The sequence below is a fragment of the Corvus hawaiiensis genome, chromosome 2 (assembly GCF_020740725.1).
Source record: "Corvus hawaiiensis isolate bCorHaw1 chromosome 2, bCorHaw1.pri.cur, whole genome shotgun sequence".
In the NCBI taxonomy this organism is placed as follows: Eukaryota; Metazoa; Chordata; class Aves; order Passeriformes; family Corvidae; genus Corvus; species Corvus hawaiiensis.
In genome coordinates this window covers 121,199,633-121,227,138 of record NC_063214.1, presented here as the reverse complement: position 1 = coordinate 121,227,138, position 27,506 = coordinate 121,199,633, and the positions used below count along the sequence as shown (strand labels likewise).

The 27,506-nt window shown below is 46.9% G+C and overlaps 1 protein-coding gene across 2 annotated transcripts in view; it reads left to right on the top strand.

The window, feature by feature from the left end:
* DOP1B (DOP1 leucine zipper like protein B) overlaps positions 1 to 24,743 on the top strand; it is a 39,110-nt gene extending 14,367 nt beyond the window's left edge. For both annotated transcript variants that reach the window (XM_048291317.1, XM_048291309.1), the window contains exons 9-37: positions 33 to 147; positions 1,921 to 2,041; positions 2,488 to 2,607; positions 3,183 to 3,288; positions 3,371 to 3,562; positions 4,667 to 5,351; positions 6,570 to 6,838; positions 7,020 to 7,172; positions 7,795 to 7,895; positions 8,484 to 8,674; positions 10,669 to 12,265; positions 12,697 to 12,808; positions 13,155 to 13,343; positions 13,517 to 13,642; positions 14,175 to 14,309; positions 14,716 to 14,771; positions 15,097 to 15,201; positions 15,283 to 15,349; positions 16,413 to 16,554; positions 16,765 to 16,847; positions 17,041 to 17,150; positions 17,833 to 17,979; positions 18,286 to 18,347; positions 18,974 to 19,102; positions 20,051 to 20,187; positions 20,615 to 20,670; positions 21,069 to 21,218; positions 21,643 to 21,772; positions 22,065 to 24,743. In XM_048291317.1, the coding sequence (XP_048147274.1) occupies positions 33 to 147; positions 1,921 to 2,041; positions 2,488 to 2,607; positions 3,183 to 3,288; positions 3,371 to 3,562; positions 4,667 to 5,351; positions 6,570 to 6,838; positions 7,020 to 7,172; positions 7,795 to 7,895; positions 8,484 to 8,674; positions 10,669 to 12,265; positions 12,697 to 12,808; positions 13,155 to 13,343; positions 13,517 to 13,642; positions 14,175 to 14,309; positions 14,716 to 14,771; positions 15,097 to 15,201; positions 15,283 to 15,349; positions 16,413 to 16,554; positions 16,765 to 16,847; positions 17,041 to 17,150; positions 17,833 to 17,979; positions 18,286 to 18,347; positions 18,974 to 19,102; positions 20,051 to 20,187; positions 20,615 to 20,670; positions 21,069 to 21,218; positions 21,643 to 21,772; positions 22,065 to 22,322 (5,844 nt within the window). In that variant the 3' untranslated portion in view covers positions 22,323 to 24,743. The remainder of the gene's footprint in view (positions 1 to 32; positions 148 to 1,920; positions 2,042 to 2,487; positions 2,608 to 3,182; positions 3,289 to 3,370; positions 3,563 to 4,666; positions 5,352 to 6,569; positions 6,839 to 7,019; positions 7,173 to 7,794; positions 7,896 to 8,483; positions 8,675 to 10,668; positions 12,266 to 12,696; positions 12,809 to 13,154; positions 13,344 to 13,516; positions 13,643 to 14,174; positions 14,310 to 14,715; positions 14,772 to 15,096; positions 15,202 to 15,282; positions 15,350 to 16,412; positions 16,555 to 16,764; positions 16,848 to 17,040; positions 17,151 to 17,832; positions 17,980 to 18,285; positions 18,348 to 18,973; positions 19,103 to 20,050; positions 20,188 to 20,614; positions 20,671 to 21,068; positions 21,219 to 21,642; positions 21,773 to 22,064) is intronic.
* Positions 24,744 to 27,506: the final 2,763 nt, after the last annotated feature.

The window sequence follows — 27,506 nt, the reverse complement described above, 5'->3', positions numbered from 1 at the left end:
TGTATAACATTGGGATGTTTTCCTTTTCCTAGAGTTTGATTGTGATTCTGCATCAGAAATTCCCAGAGTCTGACCCAGAGGAACAGCACCAGGCTTATCTGAAACCCTTCCGGATCCTTATCAGCCTCCTGGACAAACCTGAAATAGGTAAAGTGTTTGTCCCAGCTCTAAATAGGACTTAAAACCCTGCACAATCCTTCCTGACCCTGACTCTGTTTTCTGGGAATGTGCAGGAGGCTCTTCCTTGCCTTGGCCCTGCTCTGGAACAAGGTTCCCTCTCCAGGTTGTCTCTGGCCACCCCACAGAGCCCTGCAGAGCAGGGATGGATCCCAGTGAGGGAAATGCACATCTGTGCCCTCCTGCTGGGTCAGCACAACCCCAGGCTGGGGACAGAGTGTCTTGAGAGCTGCTCAAGCTGGGAAAAGCCCTGGGGGTGCTGGTGCCAGCAGCCGGACACGAGCCCAGGGGTGCCCAGGTGGGCAGGAGGCCACTGGCCCCTGGGCTGGATCAGGAATTGTGTGTCCAGCAGGAGCAGGGCAGGGATTGTCCCTCTGTGCTGGGCACTGAGAGGCCCCTCGAGGGCTGTGCCCAGTTCTGGCTCCTGCAGGAGAGCCCTGGAGGGGCTGGAGCGTGTCCAGGGCAGGGAAGGGAGCTGGGAAGGGGCTGGAGCCCCAGGAGCGGCTGAGGGAGCTGGGAAAGGGGCTCAGGCTGGAGCAAAGGAGGCTCAGGGGGGACCTTGTGGCTCTGCACAAGTCCCTGACAGGAGGGGGCAGCCGGGGGGGTCGGGCTCTGCTGCCAGGGAACAGGGACAGGAGGAGAGGGAACGGCCTCAGGCTGGGCCAGGAGAGGCTCAGGTTGGAGACTGGAAACAATTTTTCCCTGCCAGAGTGGTGAGGCCTTGGGATGAGCTGCCCAGGGAGTGCTGGAGTCACTGTCTCTGGGAGTGCTCAGGAGGAGTCTGGATGTGGCCCTTGGGGACAGGCTTTGGGGTGCTGCTGGTGCTGCTGGGGTGGCACTGGGTGATCCTGGAGGGCTCTTCCGGCCTTGATAATTCTGTGATCCTGTGCCCTGAACTGAGAGGGCCCTTTAAAAAAAGCACTTCCACCCTCATCTCCATATTCAGCCTCATTTGTTCCATGGAGTTTCTCTGCTAGAATGCTCTTCCCTGTGCCGGATCTGTCCCGTTGTGTCCATGCAGCACCAGAAGGATGAGGCTCTGCCCATCCTTATTTTCAAGGGCAAACTCACCTTTCTGCACTAAAGAATTAAACCAAAGTGACATGACAAATTTATTAGGATTTAAAAATATTTTGAGTGGGGAGTGATGTTGCCAAAGAGGTTGTTTCCATTAGAAATGTATTGATTCACCTAATTTAGAAAGTAAATGAGAGACATCGCCCTACTGGCTGTGTTGCTTGGCTGCCTGACAATCAGCATTGATCTAAAGTACAAATAAAGGGATAATAAATCCCTTTTAAATCAGGGATATTCAGCTAAACTGCATTATCCAGTTTAATCTTTCTGTTCCAGTCAGCACACAAAGTTTAACTCCTTCAGCCTTAAGCCATTAAGACTTTCACTCCCTTTGGAAATGGATTTAACGATGCAACTATTATTTAAAGGCATCAAACATCACAAGAATCTTTGACTTTTCTGCTGTTCTTAGTCACTTAAACTTGTTCTTTTCATTTTTGAAAGCACTCATTGCAATGCTTTATACACTACTTTTTAAAATTTTTTTTTTAATTTTTAATTATTCTATTTAATTATTTTAATTATTTAATTAGAATTATTTTTAAATTATCATATTTTTAATTACTATTTATTTAATTAATTATTTTAAGTTACAGCCATTGAAATTATTATTTCTTCAACCCCTCTGTAGACAACTCTTGGATTCTTTTTTCCCTTCCCTTGCAGGGCCACAGGTTGTTGGGGATCTGTTCCTGGAAGTTCTTAGAGCTTTTTATTCCTACTGCAAAGACACCCTGGGTTCTGATCTCAAACTCAGCTACAATCAAAGTGGCAACATCCTGGCAAGGTAGAGACAAGTTTTCAACTCTGAGCTGAAACTGGACCTTTTTTTTGAAGCTAAATTGTTAAAATCAAGCAATTTAAGGAAGGTTTGGTTTGTAACAGGATGACTTTCTAGAGAGGGGATCAGTTTTTTCCCCTGACTTCCCCTTTTCCCCACACACAATGGATTTCTCTTGGATTAGCAGAGAAAAAATTAAGTTCCCTGCGTGTGATGAGTGTTGAATAACCACAGGGACATCAGGCTGCTGACAGAGCTCAGCCTTGTGATTTCCATCATCTGAAAGATGCTCCAACTCCAGCTATTCCAGAATGATTTAGTCTTTGATTTAAAATAATCAATGTTTTTTTAGCTTGTAGAGAAAGGAGGAAAGAGATTTCAGAGTGCACCAGCTCATGGGATGTGGATCCTCACTGACATCTGGTTTTCTTTTCCTTTTCTTTCCCTTCCAGTGCAATCAAAGAGAACAAAAATGCTTCAGAAATTGTCAAAACAGTGAATTTGTTGATCACATCCTTAAGCACTGATTTCCTCTGGGATTACCTGACCAAATGCTTGGAAGATTGTTTCAGGTGTTTATGTTGTGCTCTCAAAAATGCCACTTCAGAGCTGTCTGTTAAGGATAATAATATTTACTGAAGCTTTTAAGGGACATCCCACATGGTAGAACCAGCCAGATCTGTAAGTTGTGTCCACAAATAATTCAGGAATGCAACCAGGTAAACAATTAGATGGAAATTTCAACCTGGGAACAGAAGAAATTCCTTTCAAATCAACAGATAAAGGAAAAAGGGTTGGGAGGGGAGGTGGAGAGGCCTTTATAGAAGAAAAATAAAGATGCTAAATGGTCTTTAAGGCCCCTTCCAACTCTGATTTTATGATATCTCCCTTTTTATAATTTTCTAACTCTAAGAAAGAAGATTCTGCTTCAAGTAGTGAGACACAGTCTGAAAATTAGCAGCTCTTCATCATCCCACACAGAGTTTAGGTTGTTTTGACAGAGTATTTTCTCCTGCTGTGTTAGAAGCCCTTTGCCTCAAAGCTGTTCATTTTGTGCTGATTTTAATGAAGCTTTTTGTTTTTAACCAGAATTTTGCCGTGAAAAAAACCAAACAAACCTTACATAAGAATGTGTCTTTCACTCCAGAAACAAATCCACGGAGATGAGATATCCTCTGGAAAGCGTGAGCACTCCTCCCACCATTTCAGAGCTCTGCACCCTGCTGGTGTTCCTGCTGGATGTGATTCCTTTGGTAAGACAGCCTGGTTTATCAATCACTGCTCAGTGATGGAAGAGATGTGAGAACTCCTTTAAACGTTCCTGATTTATTTCAGGAGCTCTACTCCGAAGTGCAGACCCAGTACCTCCCCCAGATGCTCAGTTACATGGTGCAGTCTCTCCTGGAAAACATGGAAGTGTTGGGATTGCCAGAACTCACCCATGCCTTAAAGACCTGTTTTAAGGTGCTCAGCAAGGTGCAAATGCCCCCTTCCTACCTGGACGTTGAGACAGGGAGTGGCAATGGGGTAAGTGATTTTTCAACCCCTCAGAGATGGTTAAAACCCTTTAAAACTGTTGGTTTAAATAACTTTGGGACATAATTTAAAATGCTAATTGTCCTTCAGCCTAGATGAGAACTGCACCTGAAGGGAGCCACAGGAAAGATGGAGAGAGACAATTTCCAAGGGATGGAGGGACAGGACAAGGGGGAAGGGCTTGAAGCTTGAAGAGAGCAGGGATAGATGGGATATTGGGAAGGAATTCTTCCCTGTGAGGGTGGGGAGTGGCTGGGATGAAATTCCCAGAGAAGCTGTGGCTGCCTCATCCCTGGAAGTGTCCAAAGCCATCCTGGACAGGGTTTGGAGCAGCCTGGGACAGTGGAAGGTGTCCGTGCCCCTAGCAGGGAGTAGAACTGGATCATTTTTAAGATCCCTTCCAACCCAAACCTATAATTCTATGAAATTTGTAACTGCAACAGTAAAGATTTTTTGAAACTCCCCTTCTTTGGCTCCTTCCAGAGCACTTTGATGCCTTGTTACTCTCACTGGGTGTTCAGTTGTGGCCTGTTTGAGTTATTTGTGGCACTGAAGGAGTTCAGTCCTGTCTCAAACTGGGGCTATAATTCTGCCCCTGAGAAGGACGGGATCGAAATGGTTTTGGAAACAGAATGCAGTAGCTAAAACCTGGAGCTGCCAAATGCAGCCCAGCTTCACAGCTGGTTAGGTCTGCAGGGCTTTCAATTAATATTTCAGTGGAACACAATGGGGCATTGTCGGTGTGCAAAGGACCATGCTAAGGAATGAGGAATAAATGGGATAAAGCAACCCCACAAGCACAGCCTGCCAAAGAACAAGTACCTGCATTTGAGCAGGAATAATGCAACAGATGGAACACTGCTCTGGGGGGAAATTGCTTTTAAGGGAACACACCCCTCTGCTAAGTTTCTGTTTGAGTCAGTGTGTGAGGTTTATACAGACATTTGTTGGGTTTTAAAGGGAAGTGAATGGAGCTGCTTACAAACAACTGTGATCCTGGAAATCACAAACCGGAGGTTTTTTTGTCATTGCTGTTCTCCAGTTTAAATCTCTGTTGGCAGTGCCACATTAACCACATCCGTATCACTGTTCCAGAGCCCAGTGCCAAAGGAAGATGTGGATATAACCCTGGAGACCAAACCTGTGCTGCAGGAGGAGGATGAGGCTCCCTTCCCTCCCCTCAAGTCAGAGGACAGTGGCATTGGCCTGAGTGCCTCCTCCCCAGAGCTCTCCCAGCACCTGGGGGTGCCCACGGTGACCCTGGAGAGGGATGATGTCTGGAAAAAAGGAGGGAGCATCCAGAAAACTCTCTATTGCATCCAGGAGCTGGTGGCCAAGTTTTCCAGCAAATATATTTTTGGGGTGCAGCTCCAAGAAATGAGTAACGAAGGGATTGCAGCAATAAATCTGAGTGGGAAGGAGAAAAAGGAGAATGGCTACAGGTTACCTGAGAGTGGCAACAAGAAAAAGAGTCCTTGGGATGCCAAGCAAATCACGGTGCCTCAGGTGAAACAAATGCTCTCCGAGCTGTTCTCAGCCCGGGGCTCACCCTTCAGGAGCAAGAATTCCAGTCCTCTGCTCTCTGAACACAGCTCTGGTCACAAAAAGGAAAAGGAGGAGGAAGAGTGGGACTTGGAACTGGTGTTGGGACCCCTCCGAGGTGACTGCAAGGAAGCTTTCTCTGCAGCTTGTCACCTGCTGCTGGATTGTACCACATTCCCAGTTTACCTCTCGGAGGAGGAGATGGAGCAGTTGTACCTCTCTCTGTTTCAGGGGCCTGGTAAGAAAAGCTTCCTTTCCTAGACAACCTGAGCATTTTTAGGATACAAACAATGAGAGCTGGGCTCTTTTCAAGGCCAGAGCCAGTAAAAAAGCACTTTGACAGGGTTGAAGGCAAATTGTGAATTAAAGACTCACCCACCTCAGCATCTGGGGTGTGTCTGGCAGCTGAATTTTGTCAAGCTTTTTAAATTCACTTTTTTTTGGAAAACTTCCACTAGAAAATTTGGAGCTGAAGGGATAAAAAGATCTCCTGGCCTGTGCAGCCTTGTATGGTTCAGGATTTTCAGGATATCCATCCCCTACTGTCCATAGGTTGTGTCCCCCCCAAACAACGGATGTTTTAGATGAAGATGGGTGCAGGTGTAAAACTGAAGCTCTAAAACATAACAGAGGCAAAAATCATCTCTTTTCCCAAACCCTCAGGATTCAAAGGAGTTCAGTGTAACAAATAAGAATAATTTTGTATAACTGGGGGGCCTGTTTGCTGTTGGAATTCCAGTTCATTCCTTAGCTTTAGCAGGAGCTGTGATTGGCCTGAAGGGTTAACTCACAAAGAGGTTTGTAGGGAATGGAGAGGTGGGAAACTGGAAAATCGGGTTCTGTTCCTCACCTCACTCCATATTCCAGCTGTCTGATGATATTCCCATCATCTCCGTGGGTGAGCACGGCAGGGGCATGGAATACTTCCATTGTTCCCTCAGGAGAGGCAAAGATGGCTTGGATTGATGTCAGCCACTTCAGTTAGAAATTTATACATCCGAAATGAGGGGCCTCAGTGCTACTGGAAGAGCATCAGGAGCCCTCTGGGGTTGTTTGTGATGATGGCAGCTGGAAAACAGCAGCTGTAAATAATGCTTGGGAATAAACACAAATGGGAAAGCAGAAATCCTGTAATTATTTGGGTCCTGCAAGAGCTTTCTGCTGGGAGAAGTAGAGAAAACACAGAGAGGTTGTGGCTGCCTCATCTCTGGAAGTGTTCCAGGCCAGGTTGGAGGGGGCTTGGAGCAACCTGGGGTAGTGGAAGGTGTCCTTGCCATCTTTAAGGTCCTTTCCAACACAAACCTTCTGTGATTCTGTGAGATACTGACGATGTCAGCATGACAGTGGGACCTGGGCAGTCATTTTGGTCCTGTGACCTTGATTAAAGGATTTTTGGGAGTATGACCCCAACCCTGAGGTTGTTTCAAACCCTTTCTGTCCCTTCCCTTCTGAGCAGGAGGCGATCCCAGCTTCCCTCTGTGGCTGAAGTCCCTGATGACCATCTGCTGCTGTGTCAACGACTGCTACGTGCAGAACGTGTCCATCTTCACCCTCCTGGAGGTCATCAACCATTCCCAGTCCCTGGCACTGGTGATTGAGGACAGGATGAAGAGGTACAAAGTGTCTGGCCACAACCCTTTCCTTGGGAAGCTGCAGATGGTCACCCTGCCTCCCATTGCTCCTGCAGTTCTGAAGATGATCTCAGAGAAAACAGATTTCTACCAGGTGTCCATTTTGTTCTCCTTTTTAACTGTCCAGCTACACTGACCCTCTAATTCATAGAATCCTGGGATTCTGAGGCAATTTGGAAATGCCTTTTGCTAACAGGAAGCCAGGAAAGAAATGGCTCTTATTATGAATATAATTATTCTTAATTATTGATATAAATATTATCCTTTTTCCCTAGAGAGTTGCCTGTGTGCTCTGGAATCAGCTGAACAAGGAGACTCGGGAGCACCACATTGCCTGTGTGGAATTGTTCTACAGACTGCACTGCCTGGCTCCATCAGCAAATATCTGTGAAGACATCATCTGCCAGGCCCTTCTGGATCGGGATAAAGTAAGTCCTGGATGCACTGAAGCCCCTCCAGCACTGTGGAATTGTTCCAGTGCTTCCCAAATTTCCTCCTGTTCCCTTCTCCATGTCTTGACTCCCGTGGTTGCTGTGTCTGACAGGCTCTGTCCATGCTTTTACAATTCCCTGGGATTTGTTTTAGTGCTGGATTTAATCCCTGGATACAAAATCTATCAGTACATATTAGCTGGAGTTTTTAGTTCAAGCCCAAATCCTGTAGTGTCTGAAAACTTGCAGCTTTTGTCTTTATTTCCCACTGCCCCAATATGTGTAAAATCACTTTATTTTAACTTGATTTTATAGTATTTGGTTTCACAATGAGATGTATTTTAAGTGAGCCAGTTATGAAGTAATTTCCTTTCCTTTTCCTTCCCTAATTTAATGACAGAGCAATTCTTTGACAACCAACAGTACATTTTGCACAATAAAACTTCAACCAGCCACTTCCAATCTTTGCTATTGTTTTCCTTCCCTTGCAATTTTGAAACATAAAAGTTTGGAAACCTTTTTAAAGCTTTCCACCAATAACCACTGCCTGGATACCAATGTGTTCCCATTTTCATCCAACTTGAAAACCTCCCTAAATCTCCCTTGTTTCCTTGCCAAGGGGACAAGGCTGGAAGCTCTGTTCAGATTCTCTGTCATGTGGCACCTGACCAGAGAGATCCAAGGCAGCAGAGTGACTTCCCACAATCGCTCCTTTGACAGGTATTTCCACTTCCATTTGCATTTTTATATTGAATTATACTGGGCTTTATTCTCTTTTTCTGAGGGGGGGAGGAGCTCTCTGTAGGGAGAGTAAAAAGTGAGCAAAAGGAAGATCTTCCACTTCTTGGAGTTTATCTTTGCAGGGCACTCTGTGCATGCTGTGGTTTTTCGGGTGAAGGAAGTTGCTGTAAAAATAGAGAGAGCTTCATAAATGAGGAGCAGCTTTTCTGGAGAGCAGCTCTTCTTTATTTTGGAGTGAATTAAATTTGCCTTCCAAAGAAAACAGCACCAGCTTCTTGTGAAAATAAAAAGTTTAGTTTTACTTCCTAGGGGATAAAATGAGATAAAAGCAAATAAACATGGGAAAGAACTTTAAAATCTGCTGCTTTGCAGAGTGGGAGGATTTGTGTGACAAATTCCTGAGCTCAGTGCAGGAAAAAGTGCTTGACCAAAGCTGTTGGGAGCAGACCTGAGCCATTGGCTGGCGCTTCCTTCAATACACTCTGGGTGTCCCCTGCCGGGATTTTGCTGCTCGATTTAACTTTTTTTCGGGATTTCAGCTGTCCTTGGTGCTGGTTTCTCCCTCAGGTCCCTGTTTGTGGTGCTGGACAGCCTGAACTGCTCGGATGGGGCCATCGGGGCGGCGGCTCAGGGCTGGCTCATCCGGGCGCTGTCCCTCAGCGACGTGGCGCGGATCCTGGAGCCCATCCTGCTGCTCCTGCTGCACCCCCGGACCCAGCGCACCTCCATCAGCTACATCAAGCACAGGAACTCCCCAGGTACAGCTGGCACCACTCACAGAGCTCCTGCTGAAGGGAGCAGTTGTTCCCCTGCATCAGATCCATGGATTCCTGCTCATCCCGTCCCTGTAGTGATGCCTAAGGCAGAGCTCAGGACTAAATCATTCTAATTGAAGGATCTTTCCTGTTCTGGTGGCTGCACCTCCCTGATGGTTTGGATTGCTCCCTGCTTTGCTCTGGGATCTTGTCCCACACTTCTCATTTTTTTCCTAGATGATCCACACTGTTCACTGTTTTCAGGATCCCTTCCAGAGCAAAACTAGGTCTGCAGCCAAAAGGAGTCCAGGAGCAGATGGGTGATGGTGTGAGGAATATTTTGCTGTTTTAGGCACACAAAAACAAACCCCTTCCTCATCCTGCTGACTTCTGAAAATTGAAATATGTGTCCAAAGATCTGTTTTCATTCAAGAGCAGAGCTGAGCCTTTGTGGCAGAGGCATCCCAGAGCTAGGATGTGGAAGCAAAATATTTGGAATTGAAGATGATGTCCAGCCACCCAGATTTAAGGTTTGGGATTGCTGGAAGTGGAACGGATGTGAGACACTTGCATCATTTACAGGCTGGGGCCAACGGTGTGAGGGTCAACCAGGCCAAGGGCCAGGTCCTGCCCTTGGGTCACAGCAACCCCGTGGAGCTCCAGGCTGGGCAGAGGGGCTGGAAAGCTGGGAAAGGCCCTGGGGGTGCTGGTGCCAGTGGCTGGACACGAGCCCAGGGGTGCCCAGGTGGGCAAGAGGCCACTGGCCCCTGGGCTGGGTCAGGAATTGTGTGTCCAGCAGGAGCAGGGCAGGGATTGTCCCTCTGTGCTGGGCACTGAGAGGCCCCTCGAGGGCTGTGCCCAGTTCTGGCTCCTGCAGGAGAGCCCTGGAGGGGCTGGAGCGTGTCCAGGGCAGGGAAGGGAGCTGGGAAGGGGCTGGAGCCCCAGGAGTGGCTGAGGGAGCTGGGAAAGGGGCTCAGCCTGGAGCAGAGGAGGCTCAGGGGGGACCTCACTGCTCCCCACAAGTCCCTGCCAGGAGGGGCAGTGAGGGGGGGTCGGGCTCTGCTGCCGTGTGCCAAGGGAAAGGAGGAGAGGAAGTGGCCTCAAATGGCACCAGGGGAGGTTGAGATTGGAGATTAGGAAAAATTTCTCCATGGAAAGGGTTGTAAAGCATTGGAAGGGGCTGCCCAGGGCAGTGATGGAGTCGCCTTCTCTGGAAGTGTTGAAAAATGTGTGAAGGTGGCACTTGGGGACATGGCTCAGTGCTGGGTGATGGCTGGACTCTGCTCTTGGAGATCTTTTCCAACCTTAACAATTCTGGGATTTAGCCCAAATATCCAAGTTTTTTTCCTGGAGCAGAGCAGGAAACAGCAAAGAAGTTTCTGGGAGTTTTATGTACAGAAAGCTGCTGTCACCTGCGCTGACCTGTTCCCAGGCTGTGCTCTCAGCATGATTTTTTGGTGTCAATTGGCAAATAAATGTCACGCAATTACAGCATCCACAGGAATGCTATAGAAACACAGAGCTCATCTACTCCTTCCTTGTCCCACAGCATTTAATCAAGGAAAACATTAGCTCTTTAATTAATTAATTAAGCAATCCCTCTGTTGCCATCCTTCTCATTTCCCTCCTGATCTCCACAAACACTGAATATTCAGGAAGCATAGAAACAATTGTCTCTCCTAGGGAGTCTCAGTCTAAAAGTGTTTCATGTTTTGATCCTGCTCTCTTTGCAGTAGGTTAGAACTGCTCTCTAACCACTTTAAAAGAGAAACAATTCTTGCCTTAAGAATAATTCTTGCCCATTTTTTTAGCCCCACTCATTACAATTAATATGGGACTGGAGCAGAGTAGCTTTACAAACCTTTTTTAAAATGATTTATTGAATATAAAGCACGTTGTGTTGACTAAATGACCCTTAAAGGTCCCTTCCAAGCCAGACTATGATATGATTTTATGTGTGAAATAGAAAATTAAGTGAAAAAAATTTTTTTTTTCAGACTATGTTCGTGATTGGCTTTGCAAGGAAAAGGCTCCTTTGAAAGAGTCTGGCATCTCTGAGAGCAATTCCGAGGAAAACCTTCCCTTGAGCCACTTCACTGCTGTGGATAGAGAAGCAATTTGGGCTGAAGTGGAAAATGATCCAGAGAAGGCAGAGCTGAAAGCTGAGCAGCCTGAAAACGATGGATCTTATCAGGACGCAGAGGCTGATCCAGACACCAGCGAGCACACGGAATCTGCAGACACCAGCACAGGCCATGACAGTGACAACACCTCCTCCTTCTCCCCTTCCCTGGAGCTGCAGGAGCTGAGCAACGAGGACAATGAGGCCACTGCTGATGGCAGAGAGGCCCCAACCCACGGGAACTCCCTCAATGCCTCCCTGTCCGAGAGCTCCAAATCCAGCACGGGGCCCAACCTCGTGAGGGCCGACTCCGAGAGGACTCAGGCCTCGGAGTCTCTGTCCAGTGACGAAGAGGTGGACTTGGAGCTGCAGGAAATCACCCAGTGCAGGCTGCTGAAGCAGCAGAAGGAGAAGCAGGAGATGGCAGAGGCCCTGTTCAAGCACATGCTGCTGTATTTGCAGCCCTACGACTCCCGGCGGGTGCTCTACGCCTTCTCCGTGCTGGAGGCGGTGCTCAAAACCAACCCCAAGGAATTCATCGAGGCCGTGGCCACCACCAGTATGGACACCAGCTCCACAGCACACCTGAACCTCATCTACAACCTCTTGGCTCGCCACCAGGAAGCTCTCGTAGGGCAGAGCTTTTATGGGAAGCTGCAGCCTCAGTCGCCCACCATGTGTCCCCATTCCCTGCTGATCGAGCTGCTCACCTACCTGTGCCTGAGCTTCCTGCGCTCCTACTACCCCTGCTGCCTGAAGGTCACCCACAGGGACGTCCTGGGCAACAGGGATGTGCAGGTGAAAAGCGTGGAGGTGCTCATCAGGATGATGGCCCAGCTGGCCACCGCGGCCAAGGCGGCCGAGACCAAGAACGTGGAGTTCATCCACAATTTGCTGGGAAGGTGCAAAGTGCAGGAGTTTGTTCTGCTCTCGCTGTCGGCGTCCATGTACGTCAGCCACAAACGCTACGAGCTGCTCGTGGCTGATGGCGCCCACCACGGGGCCCAGGAGGAGCTCTTTGAGGAGAGCCTGATCAATTTTGGCCATGATCAGATCTGGAGTGAGCACCCGCTGCAGATTGAGCTGCTGAAGCTCCTGCAGGTGTTGATTGTCTTGGAGCACCACCTGGGACAGAGCCCTGAGGAGCAGGAGAACCAGTCTGACCTCTCCAAGGAGTGGCGGCAGGCTGTGAACTTCCAGCAGGCCATTGGGGCCATGCAATACGTGTATCCCCATCCCATCACTTCCCAGGGGTTGTTTGTCTCTGCTGTGGTTAGGGGGCTCCAACCGGAGTATGGCCATGGGATGCATCCCACGTGGGTAGGATTGGTCACCAGTTCCCTGCCCTATTTTGGGAAGTCCTTAGGCTGGACCGTGGCCCCGTTTGTGGTGCAGATCTGTAAGAACCTGGACGAGCTTGTCAAGCAGTATGAAAATGAAGCTGTGAAGACTTCTGCCAAAACATCTGCCAGGTAAGAGCCACCGGGGGGGGATTTGTTATCCTGAGAATTCCCCTCACCACAGAGCAGTGAGTGTGTAGGAACTCCCTGGGTCAGCTCCATGGCTCCCAGGGTTTGATCCTTAATTCCTGCTGCACCTGTCCCTAGAGTGAGCTGGAAGCAGGATTGTTGCAGCAGCTGGAGGAGGAGAGGAAAGAGGAGCAGCAGCTGTGGTACTTCTGTCCCCCTCTGCCTTCCATCCAAGTATAAAAGTTCCCAGTTTTATGGATCCTTTTGTTTTGACATTCCTGACCTGATATTCCTGACCTGACATTCCTGACCTGATATTCCTGATATTCATTCCAGTTTTAGCTAGGGAATAGAAGCAGGAATGGAATTTTTAATCAAGGAAATACCTCTCGACTTATTAACCTGTTTGGTTTTTTTTTTCCCCCCCTCCAAAGCTTAACTTCTAAAAGAGAAAACGTGACTCCTGATTATCCCCTCACCCTTCTGGAAGGGCTGACAACCATTGGGCACTTCTGTCTTCTGGATCATCCCAATCCAACAAAAAAGGTACGTGGGAATCCCCTGACAACAGAGGCACTTCCTTTTTCCTTCCAGGTGAATAGAAGCAGTGAATTGTACAAGAAAATAACCTCAGAGAGGCCTCATAGCACACCCAAAGAACTGAACTGAGTCCAAGTGGAAGGACTGAGCTTCATTTTCTGCATTTGAAGCCTGCAAAGTGAATTTTAAATCATTATTCATGATGGTCATGGTGATGCAAATATCAGTCCTCTGTCATCAACAACCTTTTCTTTTCTCTTGAGTTGATGTTTTGATGTGTTCCCTACAATTTTTAGGCTCTTGTGCATAATAAATTATTTTCATATTGATATTTTTGGGTTTTTTTTCCCAGTCATCCTGTTCAGCTGAACCTGCCAACCTGAGGAATGCCAGGAATGCCATCCTGGAAGAGCTGCCTCGCATTATGAACACCATGGCCCTCCTCTGGAGTGTCATAAAGAGAGAAGACTCCCAAAAAAGACCAACTGACTTCTTTGGGACAACTAAAGGCTCCTCTTCAGTCTACTTTAAAGCAACCAAAGTAGGAGCTCTTTTAAAATGCTGATTTTTTTTATCTCTGCATCCTCCCCAGTGCATTTTACCCAGAGTTCTTTAGTTGTTATTTTCTGTATATCCTGGGAAAAGAAATGATGTTTTATAAGATAGGAGGTGGCCTTTGCCTTACATTGATAGTTATTTTTCTCCCCTTTAAAGACACTAAGAACAAAAATATTGGATTTCCTGAATCCCTTGACAGCACAACTTGGAATCCAGCTGATGGCAGCAATTGCAGCAGTGTGGAACAGCAAGAAACCTCACAGGAGTCACAGTAAAACCAAGGTGAAACTAAAGAAAGGCACCCTTCCATTTCCTAGATAAAGGCAAATGTTACATTTATAGGGTCAGTTCTCAGCTCTGTAGATTCTTTGGGGGTTTTCATATATGACTGAAAAATCTGAGATGCTCTTATTTAGAAAAAGCATCAGGACTACAATTAAACCTCAATAACCAGTCAAATAAAACCCACACCGTGGCACTCTAAATCTGAGAGCAAAAGCCTTTTTTTTTCTTCAATACTGGACTGCAATTGGACAATTATATTTTAAAGACCATGAATCAATTTGCAGAGAAAGTAAGAGCTGTCTTCTCTGTAACTCATTATTTATTCTGGGCAGAACCTTTTTCTTTCCTGCTTTTACTGGAGCAGAATCCAGATGTTTCCATAAGGTGTTGGGAGAAGATCTTTATATGGCAAGGGCTGTGTGTTTGATTTAACCTCTGTAATTTACATTTAATTTTGATATTTGGGTAATCACACAAAAAGCTGGTTTGGTCTGAGGGATGTGTCTTTTGTTTTGTTCTCTTTTGTCAGATTCTCCCAGTGGCCAGTGCATCTCAGCTTATCCTTGTGGATTTGATTTGTGCCCTGAATACACTGAAAACTGACACCATATTGTATCTGGTCAAAGAGGTGGTCAAGAAACCAGCACAAATCAAGGGGGAAGAGGTAACCAGGAAGATAATTCCATTTTCTTAATGTATTCCACCCTGGATCTGTTCCAATGGGTCTTTAAAGCATTGTTAGAAAGGTTTTCTTTTCAATGTGGGGATTCTCTTTTGCTCCTGAATACGTTTTGTTATCCACAATGTGGTTTGATCCACAGTGAGTAGGTTCTTTGGAATATATCAGGAGATGGTGATGGGACAGGGGGAATGGTTTTAAATGATCAGAGAGCAGGGTTAGATGGGATATTGGGGATAAATCCTTCCCTGGGAGGGTGGGCAGGCCCTGGCACAGGGTGCCCAGAGCAGCTGGGGCTGTCCCTGGATCCCTGGCAGTGCCCAAGGTGTCAGGTTGGATCTTCTTTCTCCTTCTGATGGCAAATAAATGTGGGTTTGCTTTTCTTTTCCAGAAATCTTCTCTCGTGGATATCCCAGTGCTGCAGTTCAGTTATGCTTTCATTCAGAGGTAATTCAGTCCTGCTAAAAGAGAATTTTCTGTTTGACTCCAGTGAGAGAACAGCCAATATTGTCATTTCTGCTTTCCTTTGATCTTCATGTCCCAGAACACTTCTCTGCAGGAAATGTGCTGTCACTTGGTTGGTGACACACAGACACAGAGTGCCAGGGCTGTGACACTGGAAGGGGAAGTGACACTGACAGTCAGCAAGGACAGGATCCCAAGGACTGATCCTGAAGCTTTTAGGCCGCCAAGTTACCCCTGTGTGTTGTTTTTTGTTCTTTCCCTAACTCCACCCTCACTCAGGTGTGGTTTGGTTTTATTTTTTTTGCAGACTCCCCGTCCCAGCCCTGCAGGAGAACTTCCAGCCCTTATTAGGGCTCCTCAGAGAGTCTGTGCAGTTGAACTTGGCTCCTCCTGGACACTTCCTTCTCCTCAGGTACTGCATGAGAGAGGAGAAGTCTTACAGAGGTTTTACACTGTGCAATTCCTAACTCAGAGTGCTCTGCTCTCCCCACAGCACCCTGAATGACTTTGTGACAAGGACACCCACCCTGGAAAACAAAAAGGACCAGAAAGATTTGCAGGTACAGTGGGTTCATGTTTACCTTTGAGTTCCTAAACCTGGCACTGTTCAGGTGAGGAAAAGTGGAGATGACCTGATCTGTCCTTTGTACCTGCATTCCTGTGCTCTTGGGAATGCCTGAACGTGCATCCACACATTCTGGCTGAGGCCTGGTGAACAGGGGAGACTCCAACACGAGAGACAAACAGAATTTTGCCCCAAATACCTAAAATCTTTTCCAAGCTGTTTTCACTGTGCAATATTATGATCTTTCTCAGAACTGAGCTCATAACACAAGTGGGATGTCATGAGTTCATGTCCTGTGTGTGAATATTGAAATCTCCAAGCTGTCTAGGAAAATCAGTGGCCTAATTACCCTTGGAGCAATGGGAATGACTGACCTCAGCTGTTGTGTAAAGAAAGGGTGGAGCAGAGCAGGGTTCTCCTCCTGTACTGCCTGATTTCACCAGGACAGCTTGAACACTGCTTACCTGGCTGGTTTTGGCTGTGAGGAGCTGTTGTGGTTACAGGACTTTCATGTGCCAACAGAGAAATTCGATCTCCCCTTCTGCTTCAGAGTCCTGCCAGCAAAATGGCAGCAATGACAGAAAATGGTGTCATTTTACAGCCTCTGCTTTGCTTTGGCTGGATGGTGTGGATACAAATATGCAGCTGGCAAGAACTTCTCTTGCTTCTTTCCAGTCCCGTGGGATACTTTTCTCTCTCACTGAAGATATTAGCAGAGTTCCATAAGCTATGAACACCTGCGACCTTGCAGAGCTTTGTTTATGGTACAGTAGAAAAATATTTTGACAATGGATGTTTTAGGATTTTAGCCAATCACCCCAAGGAGTGGCTGATCCTTTGATCAATTTGACTATGAAGAAAAAAAGTCTATAAAAGAGTTGTAAAATAATTAAATAAATGAATCTTGCTGCACAATTCTGCCTGTTGGATCTCTCTTCTCCTCCCTACCACTGCGGGATGCCGTGATAGGATGGGATTTGGTTTCATTGCAGCTCCTCACTTCCCTGGGAATTAAACACACCAAGTGTTCATCTGATGCCACTTTGGTTATGTTACAGGAGGTGACCCAAAAGATCCTGGAGGCTGTGGGGACCATTGCTGGTTCTTCCCTGGAACAGACCAGCTGGCTGAGCAGGAACTTGGAAGTGAAAGCTCAGCCTCAGATTTTACCAGATGAATTCAACGTGGAGGATGTGAATGGTAACGTGGCTTTCCCTGAATCCTGCTGCTCCCTCTCCTCTGCTGGAGGCACTGAAGAGCACGAGGGGTTTGATGATGTGGGGTTTGCATGAGTTTACATTTCAGTGTAACACCAATGTGCAAATAAATGTTCTGTTTGGGCAGCAAATTAGGAAACAGCCACATTTAGACCTGTCTGAGGAGAAAACTCTATTATTTTGCCTCTTTTAGATACAACAGTGGCACCATCTTCCATGGTTTCTGCCTCTGCTCCTTCAATCTACAGTGTCCAAGCCCTTTCTCTCCTTGCAGAGGTGAGACCCTCTCATCTGGGGGGTTTTTGGGGTTATTAAGGTGAGGAAGATTTTCCCGGTAGATAAAATGGGAGTGTAAATCTTTTGGGGACCATTCCATTGCCCAAACTTCCAGCCTGAAACATGGCAGGCTTTCCCCTTTGGCCAGAAGTGCCAGCTGTGGGTTTGAAGAGTTTTCCTTTGCCTTTTGCAGGTCCTGGCCTCTCTGCTGGACATGGTTTACCGCAGCGATGAGAAGGAGAAGGCCGTGCCCCTCATCTCCCGCTTGCTCTATTACGTGTTCCCGTATCTGCGCAACCACAGGTGAGCCTCTCTCTGCTCCTGGGGTTTTCCCTGTCTGATCTTTTTGACACTTGTTTTTCCCTTGTTCCTCCATTCCCTGTTTCCATTCTAACAAGGTTTGAGCTGTGTTTCCCCAGGAGCTGAACCTGTTGTTGTTGGAGCTCTGTGCCAGCAGTTTCTGCTCAGCTGTGGGGGTTCCCCACCTGGGATTCTGGGCTTCCCTCAAAGCTCCCTTTCTGTGCCTGTCAGGGAATGGGGATGAGGCAACAGAGCATGGGCAGATCCCAGGATCCACCAGGAAGCAGGGAGAGAATCATCTCTCCCTATCCCCTTCCTGGTTTTTCACCAAAAGCACAGGTGTGGGAGAGATGGATGATATCCAGTGGAGACACAGGGCATGGAATCCAGACTGGTTTGGGTTGGAAAGGACCTTAAATCCCATCCAGCCCCACCCCTGCCATGGCAGGGACACCTTCCACTGTCCCAGGCTGCTCCAAGCCCCAATGTCCAGCCTGGCCTTGGGCACTGCCAGGGATCCAGGGGCAGCCCCAGCTGCTCTGGGAATTCCATCCCAGCCCCTTCCCACCCTCACAGGGAAGGATTCCTTCCTAAAAATCTCATTCAAACCAACCCTTCTGTCAGTTGGAATCTATTCCTGAACTTTTGAAAAGCCTATATTGATCATTTTTGTTCTCTTCCCCAGTGCCTACAACATTCCCAGTTTCCGTGCTGGTGCTCAGCTGCTCAGCTCCCTGAGTGGATACGCCTACACCAAGAGAGCCTGGAAAAAAGAAGTGCTGGAATTGTACATGGATCCATCTTTTTTCCAGATGGATACTTCCTGCACTCAGTAAGACGTGGGGTTGTACCACTCCAAGCTTGGATTCTGAATTTGCAAGGAAAGGATTTAAAGGAGAAGACTAAAATTGGGAAGAAAATTCCATTTAGTGCTTTCTTATGGAATGGGATAATGTCAAAAATGGGTCTTGCCACTAATTCTGCTCCATTCATTCTTTGTTAACCCAGATAAGAGTCTGCACATGAATCCTGTTGGGAAACTGTTTCCTTGTATAAAAAGTTTGACCCAAATCATTTCTGAGGTGAACCCACACCACAGCTTTCCCTGGATATCTAATTCCTTCTTTCTCTCCTGCAGCTGGAGATCCATCATTGATCATCTCCTCACACATGAGAAAACGATGTTCAAGGATTTGATGAGTAAGTATCAGCTGCTGATGATTTATTTCTACCTCAATTTGTAACCTTTTTGCATTTGAGCCACTTGGGTGCATTTTTAATACCCTGCTGTATCCATAAAGTGCTGACTGTGCATAATTGACCTTTTTGTTAACTTCATTCCCAGCTAAAGCTGAGTTCAATCCAGATTTTGGTCATGTCTAAAACACACCAGAGGAGGCTTTGCTGTGCTCCCACATTCACATTTTGCCCTAATTTTGAGTTGTCTGAGTGTGACCTTTTCCAGGAGGAGACTTTGGCAAACGCTGCACAAACTCTGCAGGTGTCTGCCGTGAGCTGCGGGAAGGTGGAGCAGCAGTGCAGCAAACCCTGGATGAATGTGCTTTGACCTCTAATTCAGGCTTGAGGAGAGTGTGGAAGAACAAATCCTGAGGGAAAGGATGTGATAGGACCCCTTAAATTGGCCTCAAGCAGCTTCAGTCTCTTTTTAAGCCTTTCTAAAGGAATAATGGAGAGGTTACAACACAAATTCATGGTCAGTGACCGAGAGAGTTTTCCTCTGTAGAAGATTTCAGAACACAGGGATTACTTTCAGCCCCAAACCCGAGCAGTTTTTCTGGGGTAGCTAACTCTGCTCTGTGTTGCAGACATGCAGAGCAGTGCCCTGAAGCTGTACCCCAGCTTTGAGCAGAAGGCAATGCTGCTGAAGAGACAGGCGTTCGCTGTCTTCAGCGGGGAGATCGACCAGTACCACCTGTACCTGCCCCTAATCCAAGGTGAGGCTTCATCCCTGCCTTTCCCTTCAGCTGCAACACAGATCCCTTGGTCCAGAGCAGCTGGGGCTGCCCCTGGATCCCTGGCAGTGCCCAAGGCCAGGCTGGACATTGGGGCTTGGAGCAGCCTGGCACAGTGGGAGGTGTCCCTGCCCATGGAACTGGCTGATCTTTAATGTCCCTCCCAACCCAAACCACTCCATGATACACATTCTGCAAGAAAGCAAAGTCACCTCGTTGCCAGCACAGGCTTCTGGTTTTTTTAAATTTTGAACAAAATTTATGAATCTCTGAATTCCAACAGATAAATGTTCTCAGCAAGGAGAGACAGCAATCTTGGTTTCAAGGCCTTTGAAATGTTTGGAAATACAACTGGGAACGTGATTATTTCATGGCAATGTTCCAGCCACTCTTGAGCTGTTGTTCTCCTTAAATGTCACTTTGACCAAGTTTTGTGCACTATAAACCCTTTCAGGCTGTGTCTGAATTTCAATTTAGTTATCCAATGTAAGGAACTCAGCCCAAAACTGATGGTAAAGTAAAGAATTCTGTTTTGCCACCTTCTGTAAGGTGGAGAGGGACCTTTCACAAGGGATGGAGTGACAGGACAAGGGGAATGGCCTTAAGCTGAAAGAAACTGGGATAGATGGAATATTGGGAAGGAATTGTTCCCTGGGAGGGTGGGGAGGGGCTGGGATGGAATTCCCAGAGCAGCTGGGGCTGCCCCTGGATCCCTGGCAGTGCCCAAGGCCAGGCTGGACATTGGGGCTTGGAGCAGCCTGGGACAGTGGGAGGTGTCCCTGCCATGGCAGGGGGTGGCACTGGATGGGCTTTAAGGGCCTTTCCAACCCAAACCATTCCATGGTTCTACATTTCAATTCCCAAAACACCACAAATTCAGGAAAATGCTACTTTTATTTCATTTTTTCCCTTTTTTTATGCTTCCTCCAGAGCGCCTGACTGAGAACCTCCGTGTGGGCCAGACTTCTCTGGTGGCTGCCCAGATGTTTCTGTTCTTCAGAGTTCTTTTGTTGAGGATTTCCCCTCAGCATCTCACCTCGTTGTGGCCAATCATGGTAACAGAATTGGTAAGGAAGAAGTTTTGAAAAAATATAGAAAATATTTTTAAATATAAATATAAAAATATTTTAAATACATTAAAATTATTACCTTTTAATTTTCTATAGAAAAAAATTTAATATATTTAATATTTATATTAAATATAAAAATCTATTTGAAAAAATCAGCCTGTGGATTTTCCCAGTTTACCTTTTTCCTCTTCCCTGTTTGGAAATGCTTTCACAGTTTTACATTAGTCTGATAATTTGGGGGATGAAGTGAAATTGTCATTAGGAAATTCCTTTTGGATCAAATTTGTTGCTGTTAATGGAATCTCTTGCCTGATTCATGAGTTTGTTACAAGTCATAAAGGTTCCTTTTCAATGTAAAGCATCACTTTTAGTTGGGATTGAGTTGTATGAATATTTCAGCATCTCCAAAATTGCTTCTTTAAAGATCCAGACATTTCTACAGCTGGAAGAAGATTTGACTGAGGAAGAGGAACCATCAAAGTAAGAATTGCCATTTGAGAGATTTCTTTAAAATAATTAATTTAATTAATGCGCTGGGATAGGGAGGAGTCAACAGGATATTTTGCTATTGCACTTTTATATTCTGGTACTGATAAATCATAATTTAGGGATATTTTTAGCAGCTAAATTAGTGATATGCTTAAAAATACAGGTATTAATTATTGGTTGTGCACAAAAATAAAGTTAAATGCTAAGTCAGCAGTTGGCTATTTTAAAATGCTGCCCTTTTTTGGTATATTTTAGATTATTTTGCTCCCACAGAATAAAAATAATTGCACAAAAGCTCCTTTGTGTAAGTGTGGGCATTTCTCTTGTGCTGACTGAAAAACCTTGAGTGGATTTGTGTTTTAAGGGGACATTTCTTAATTTAAACACAGGAGCAACAGCAAAATGAGCAAAGCTAAAGGCTCTGGAGATGGCAGTGGGGCTGAGATCCAGCCCAACGAGCTGTGCCTGTACCTGGCAGCCTGCAAATTCCTGGACACAGCACTTTCCTTCCCCTCTGACAGGATGCAGCTCTTCCAAATGTAAGTCCCTCTTCTCCTCTGTTCCCTTATCCCTTAAAGGAATCCTGTTTTCCTCAAGATTGCATTTTGCCTTTCATCAGTTCCTCCTACAAGTGGTGATATTGAGATCAATGGAATTTAGGGGGTTTGGGAGAATAATTTGGTCTTGGTATAGGAGGATTTCACCATCGTTTTTAGGGCATTCCTTAACTTGGAAAATTGGGAGAAGAGAAAGGTGGAGATTGTTTCACATCTGCCACACACCTGGGAATGTTTTGGAGCTGGCTGTATTTAAATATTGACAAATTAGTAATGTGATAGTTCATTAATAGCAAAAGAGAACATTTATGACAGATCTTTCTAGAAACAACCAGTGCTGCACTAAACCAGGCATGATGCAAACAAGGGTTTTCATCTTCTCAAGGAATCAATCCATTTGTTCCAGGTACAAATGGGCCTTCGTGCCAGAGGTGGACACGGAATCATCTCCTGTCACCTCTCACCTGGTGGAAAACCACCAGGAATGCAGACCCCACATCGTGAGGATCATGGATCTGCTCAAGATGAAATATGGGGTAAAGAAACTTCTCCTTTCTTTTTCTTTAATCCATTAATTTACTTTTCCAAACACAAGATTTAAAGTCATTCAAGGGATTTTTAGATATTCCCTGTGAGGAAGGGGAAAAGGCTGCCCAGAGCAGCTGTGGCTGCCCCTGGATCCCTGGAATGTCCAAGGCCAGGTTGGATGGGGCTTGGAGCAGCCTGGGACAGTGGAAGAGCTCATGGATGAGCTTTAAGGTCCCTTCCAACCCAAACCATTCTTTTTCATTTACCTTTAGTAAATCCCAGATCTTTTTTTCCTTGCAGGACCCAAACCACCCAGAGGGAATTCCCAGGAATCCCAGATTCCCCCTGCTGACCCTGCGCTCCGTATCCAGCATCACCCAGCTGCTGCCTTTCTTCCAGACTCTGTGCTGGGCATTCACAGCACGTGGCAGTGACTCCCAAAATTCCCAGCCCTGCGCAGCTGTCTCCATGGATTCTGGTGGCAGCAATGGCATCAGGATCCTGCAGCAGCTGGAAGACAGTGTGGAATGTGACTTCCTGGAAAACATGGAAAGTTGAGCCTCATGTGGGACCCTCGTGGTGGATTAACAGCAAATACAAGGAAAGCTTGGCTGAAATTCCTGTTTTTCCCCCAGATTTCCAGCTACATTTTGGGATTTCTCCCTGCTGTTGCAGAGTGCTCTTCAATTATCCAGGAGCTGGTGGTAAAAAGCAGGAATCTCTAGTTCCTGTGGTGGGGAAAAAAGGGCAGTTTGGTGGGAATTTCTCAGAGTTACTGTATTTTCCTTGTTTTCCATGGGAAGGATTAAAGACATTTTGTAAATAAGGGAAGAATATTTTTGACTTGGTGGAAGTAGCAGCTGCCCTGTGACTTCTCCAGGACTGTGAAGTGCTTTTGGAACTGTGTTCTGAAGGAAAATTGAAGGAAAATCCAATGTTGCATGTCAGTGTACAATCAGTTTGAAGGTGAGTCATTTGCTGAGGTGAAAGCCCCTTAATTCGGCCTAAATTGAGCAAATCCTAAACAAGTCCCCCAAATTCCTCACAGGTGGATTTTCTAAGTCTCAGCATTGTGCAGAGAACTGCAGCTTTGCCATGTCTATAATTCCAGCTCTGTGCTAGAACACCATCTTCAGGCTTAGCAATTCCTAATGAAACAGAAATGTGCATAAATCACGAACCTATGCAGGGAAACTTTGTAATCAGCATTGCTTGAGGGGCTTTAGATTTTAATTAATGGATCGAAATATTAAAATTCTTTTTTTTTTTTTTTAATTAAAAACTTTGGTTCTTTCAGTGACTCAGGTCACTGCAGCTTCTGAAATGCAACTCAATGAAGATAATGCTGTAAAACCAGAAATTGCTGTATTCCATCAGCTTAACTAAAATGAAAATAATATTTTTTTTTTCCTTTGTAAAAACACTTTTGGTACAGAAGAATGTATTTGGCTGTTCCTGGATGGTGAGAGAGGTAGGGGGATCACCCCAGTGCTTCTGCTTAATTAAAAAGCATTAATGAAAAGGGAAATACGTGGTTTAGTGTCAGTAGGTTGGGAGCCAGGGATTTATTTTTCCCAAACTCCCAGAACAAACATGGGAGGCTTCTCTGCAGTGGCTTTTAGGTACAGATGGATGAGGTTCTCATCTTGGGATTATAAACTAAAATAATAAAACATCCTTTACTCGGCTAATACTGGAATGCTGCACAAATATAAAGCCACAATAGGCTTATGCTAAACTTATTTAAATTCTTTACACTTTTACAGTGAAGGAAAGTGGTGGACTGAGGTGTGGTCATGAAGAATGTGAATTATTTGTATTAATATAATTTATTAATGGTCTATAATGCTGTTGGAACAAGCACAAGTGAAAAGTTACCCTTTGAAAGCATTACTTGAGTATTGGAGCAGGCCACTTTTTTTAAAATGTTGGTGTTTATTTCCAACCTATCTTCAATAATTTTTATGGATAATATGAATACTCAGGAGGATTTGGTAGTTTTACTTTCAGTTTCCTGCTGGTTGCATTCTATACTTGAATATTTCCCTTAAAATGCTGATAAAGGAGAGCAGGGCTAGATGGGAGATTGGGCAGGAATCGTTCCCTGGGAGGGTGGGGAGGGGCTGGGATGGAATTCCCAGAGCAGCTGGGGCTGCCCCTGGATCCCTGGCAGTGCCCAAGGCCAGGCTGGACATTGGGGCTTGGAGCAGCCTGGCACAGTGGGAGGTGTCCCTGCCATGGCAGGGGTGGCACTGGATGGGCTTTAAGGGCCTTTCCAACCCAAACCATTCCAGGATTCCATGATTCTATTATTCCATGATTTTATCAAATGGCTATTAAAATCTAAGACAACTTTTTGTCATTAAAAGTTCTGTAAAATTTAGTATCTAAACCGATCTTGTGTAATTATCAACAGCCTGGGGATAAGGAGGATAGGTCTCAACTAAAGAAAGTCCTGCTTGAGTGCTGGAGGGGCACAGTTCCACAGGCCCAAAGGGGAATATTTTACTCCTTCATTCCATAACTTTATTGCTTTTCCATGTGGGACTAACAGTAGCTGTTTTCCCCTTATGCTCCTGCTGATAAATCCACTGAGGAAGGGCTGTCCTGCTCTAAGCTGGTCCTACCAAAGCAGAACAACTTCACTGTCCATGAATCTGGAACAGTTTTGCCTGGAGCTCCAGCCCAGGAGAGGAAATGCTTTTGCTTTGCTGTGCTTTTGCTTTTTGGTCTAACCAAGCTCAGCTTTATCTTTCGGATGCTCCAGCTCCGATACAGCAGAGCCACAGTGCACAGAGGGAGACTTTGAAATATTCCAAAGGATTTCATTTCCCTGAAAGAAAAAATTAGGAGGTGCAAGCAAGGTAAACTGCTGAAGAGCAGCAGGACTTGAAGTGTAGAGCATTAAGTGATGGTTGTGTATCCCATACCATATATGAATGTAATTCTTCTAATAATATTAAATGTTATTTTGCAATACCTTTTCAAATGCAGTTCTTATTTTTCAACCTTCCTTCACTGCTCATTCACCAACTTTTTAATTTTTATCTGACTCTGGAAAAGCTCCCAAATTCAATTCCAGAATCATTGGAAATGATCTCCAAGACCATCAGGTCCCAGCTGTGCCCCATGCCCACCTTGTCCCCAGCCCAGAGCACTGAGTGCCACCTCCAGCCCTTCCTGGGACACCTCCAGGGATGGGCACTCCAAACCTCCCTGGGCAGCTCTTTCCAAGGCCTGACCACCCTTTCCAGGAGTTAATTCCTCCTGAAAATCCCATTTTAGGGGATGAGGGCTCTGTATCTCAGCAGCAGAGCTCACTGCTGGCCCCTGCCTTGGGGGAGGCTGTGCTGCTGCCTCCCTTCCCTTCTCATCATCACACGGCCCTGCTGCTCCACCTCCTGTATCCCTGCTTTTACATCCCTGGAATTCCCACACTGAGATCCCTGTCCCTGCCTGGGACAAGCTTTCTGTTGTGACTGGAACATGGAGCACGTGGAGGCAGCTGCTGCTGCAGGGATCGTGGATCCTGTATGGAGGGAGAGACTTCCCAGGGAATCGGGGGCTGCTGCTGCACAACTCCAGCCTGAACATTTTCACATATCCAAGGGAAATGCCCTGGAAGTGCTGCCTTTCCTCCAGAGGGAAGAAAACTCTTCTGTACCGTGAGTTTTAACACCTCAGGCTCGAGCAGTGTGGTTTAAATGACTCTGGGAAAGCTGCTTTTCAGATTTCACCCTTCCCCTGTATCCAGGGCCTCCCCTGGAATATGGTGTGAGGGATTGATGTGGATGTGCCAAACACCGAGAGCTGTGGAGCCATCCAAGGATTGTTGGTAAGGACACATTATGAGAAAGAACAGGATGTGGCTGGGGAAAGGGCCATGAGGAGGTGGAGCAACAATTTCTGGGACAAACGGCATTGTTCTGGCTCCTGGAGATCAGCACAGGCACAGGGATGAGGTCAGGGAGTGGGTAAGGACTGTCAGACAAAATTCCCAGATGCTCCTCCAGGGTCACCCTGCTCTGCTCCAGGAGACAACCTTGGCTGCTGGGGTCAAAGAAGAGAATCACAGAATCATCAAGGCTGGAAAAGACCTTTAGGCTCTGTCACGGTCCAGTTCTTAAAGTTCTTAAAAATGCCTCTGCCTGAATTAAGGTGCAAACGATACTATATGCCAAAGTCAATAGTATGTGATAGTAAATATGAGAGAGGAAAGAAAGAGATAGAAAATAGGTGTGGGGGGAGACAGAAAGAGAGTGACAGAGACAAACTAAAGAAAATATCACCATCCGTGGATCCCAACGCTGGACTTCTGGTGGCGATGGTCCCACAAAAAGCACAGAATCCCATGGGTTAATAGAGCTCAGGCCAGGCGGGAATGCCCGGGTGTGTCCCCTGGTGGGGGAGTTTGTCACTTACAGCAGACTCTGGATCTGTTGCATCCCGTGCAATCCTGTGGTGCAAAGCCTCTGGGGAGCCTTTGGGGGGTCTTTGATGGATTCTGACACCCCCTCAGCTGCCTTTCACGTGAATGTCCTGTGGATGTGGCCTGTGGGGTCGGGGGTTCCACAGCTGGGCCGGTTTGTGTAAGGGAGGATGGGTGTTCAGTGCCTCTGAGCAGAGGTTACACCCCAAACCTCCCCGCCCTCTCTGTGTAAACCTGGCCTCCGTGGGCTGTGGAAGAATCTCCGCTGTGTTTGGCTCTTTCGTGGATGCATTCCTCTCCCTCAGCCTTGTTTGTTTTACCCGAGGCTGGGATGATTGAACAATAGCGTATCTAGGCAGCTTAACTTACAGTCCAAAGTCCCACTCAGATATCCCCAGGGAGGCTTCTGTGGTTGTAGCTTCTTTGCACAGTTTTTGTTATAATGGGCAAAACTCTTTCATAACAATGTTTAAGGCATGGACCATTTCAATCCCAGCACCACCATCATGTTCACCATTAAACCCCATCCCCAAGTGCCACATCCACAAGTTTTTTTGAACGTTTCCAGGGATGGTGACTCCACCACATCCCTGGGCATCCTGTTCCAATGCTTTACTACCCTTTCCAGGAAGAAACGTTTCCAAGTACCCAACCCGAGCCTGCCCTGGCCCAGCCTGAGGCCGTTCCCTCTCCTCCTGTCCCTGTTCCCTGGCAGCAGAGCCCGACCCCCCCGGCTGCCCCCTCCTGTCAGGGACTTGTGCAGAGCCACAAGGTCCCCCCTAAGCCTCCTTTGCTCCAGGCTCAGCCCCTTTCCCAGCTCCCTCAGGAGTTCTCCAGCCCCTTCCCAGCTCCCGGAAGCAGAAGAAATGCGAAAGCAGAAACTGCGCTGGGGAGCCGGACAGGGACACGCCGAGAGTCTGCCTGGAGAGCAGCAACGCTGTGGGAAAGTGCCCCGGTGGGAAAAGCCCTGGGGGTGCTGGTGCCAGCGGCTGGACACGAGCCCAGGGGTGCCCAGGTGGGCGAGAGGCCACTGGCCCCTGGGCTGGGTCAGGAATTGTGTGTCCAGCAGGAGCAGGGCAGGGATTGTCCCTCTGTGCTGGGCACTGAGAGGCCCCTCGAGGGCTGTGCCCAGTTCTGGCTCCTGCAGGAGAGCCCTGGAGGGGCTGGAGCATGTCCAGGGCAGGGAAGGGAGCTGGGAAGGGGCTGGAGCGCCAGGAGCGGCTGAGGGAGCTGGGAAAGGGGCTCAGGCTGGAGCAAAGGAGGCTCAGGGGGGACCTTGTGGCTCTGCACAAGTCCCTGACAGGAGGGGGCAG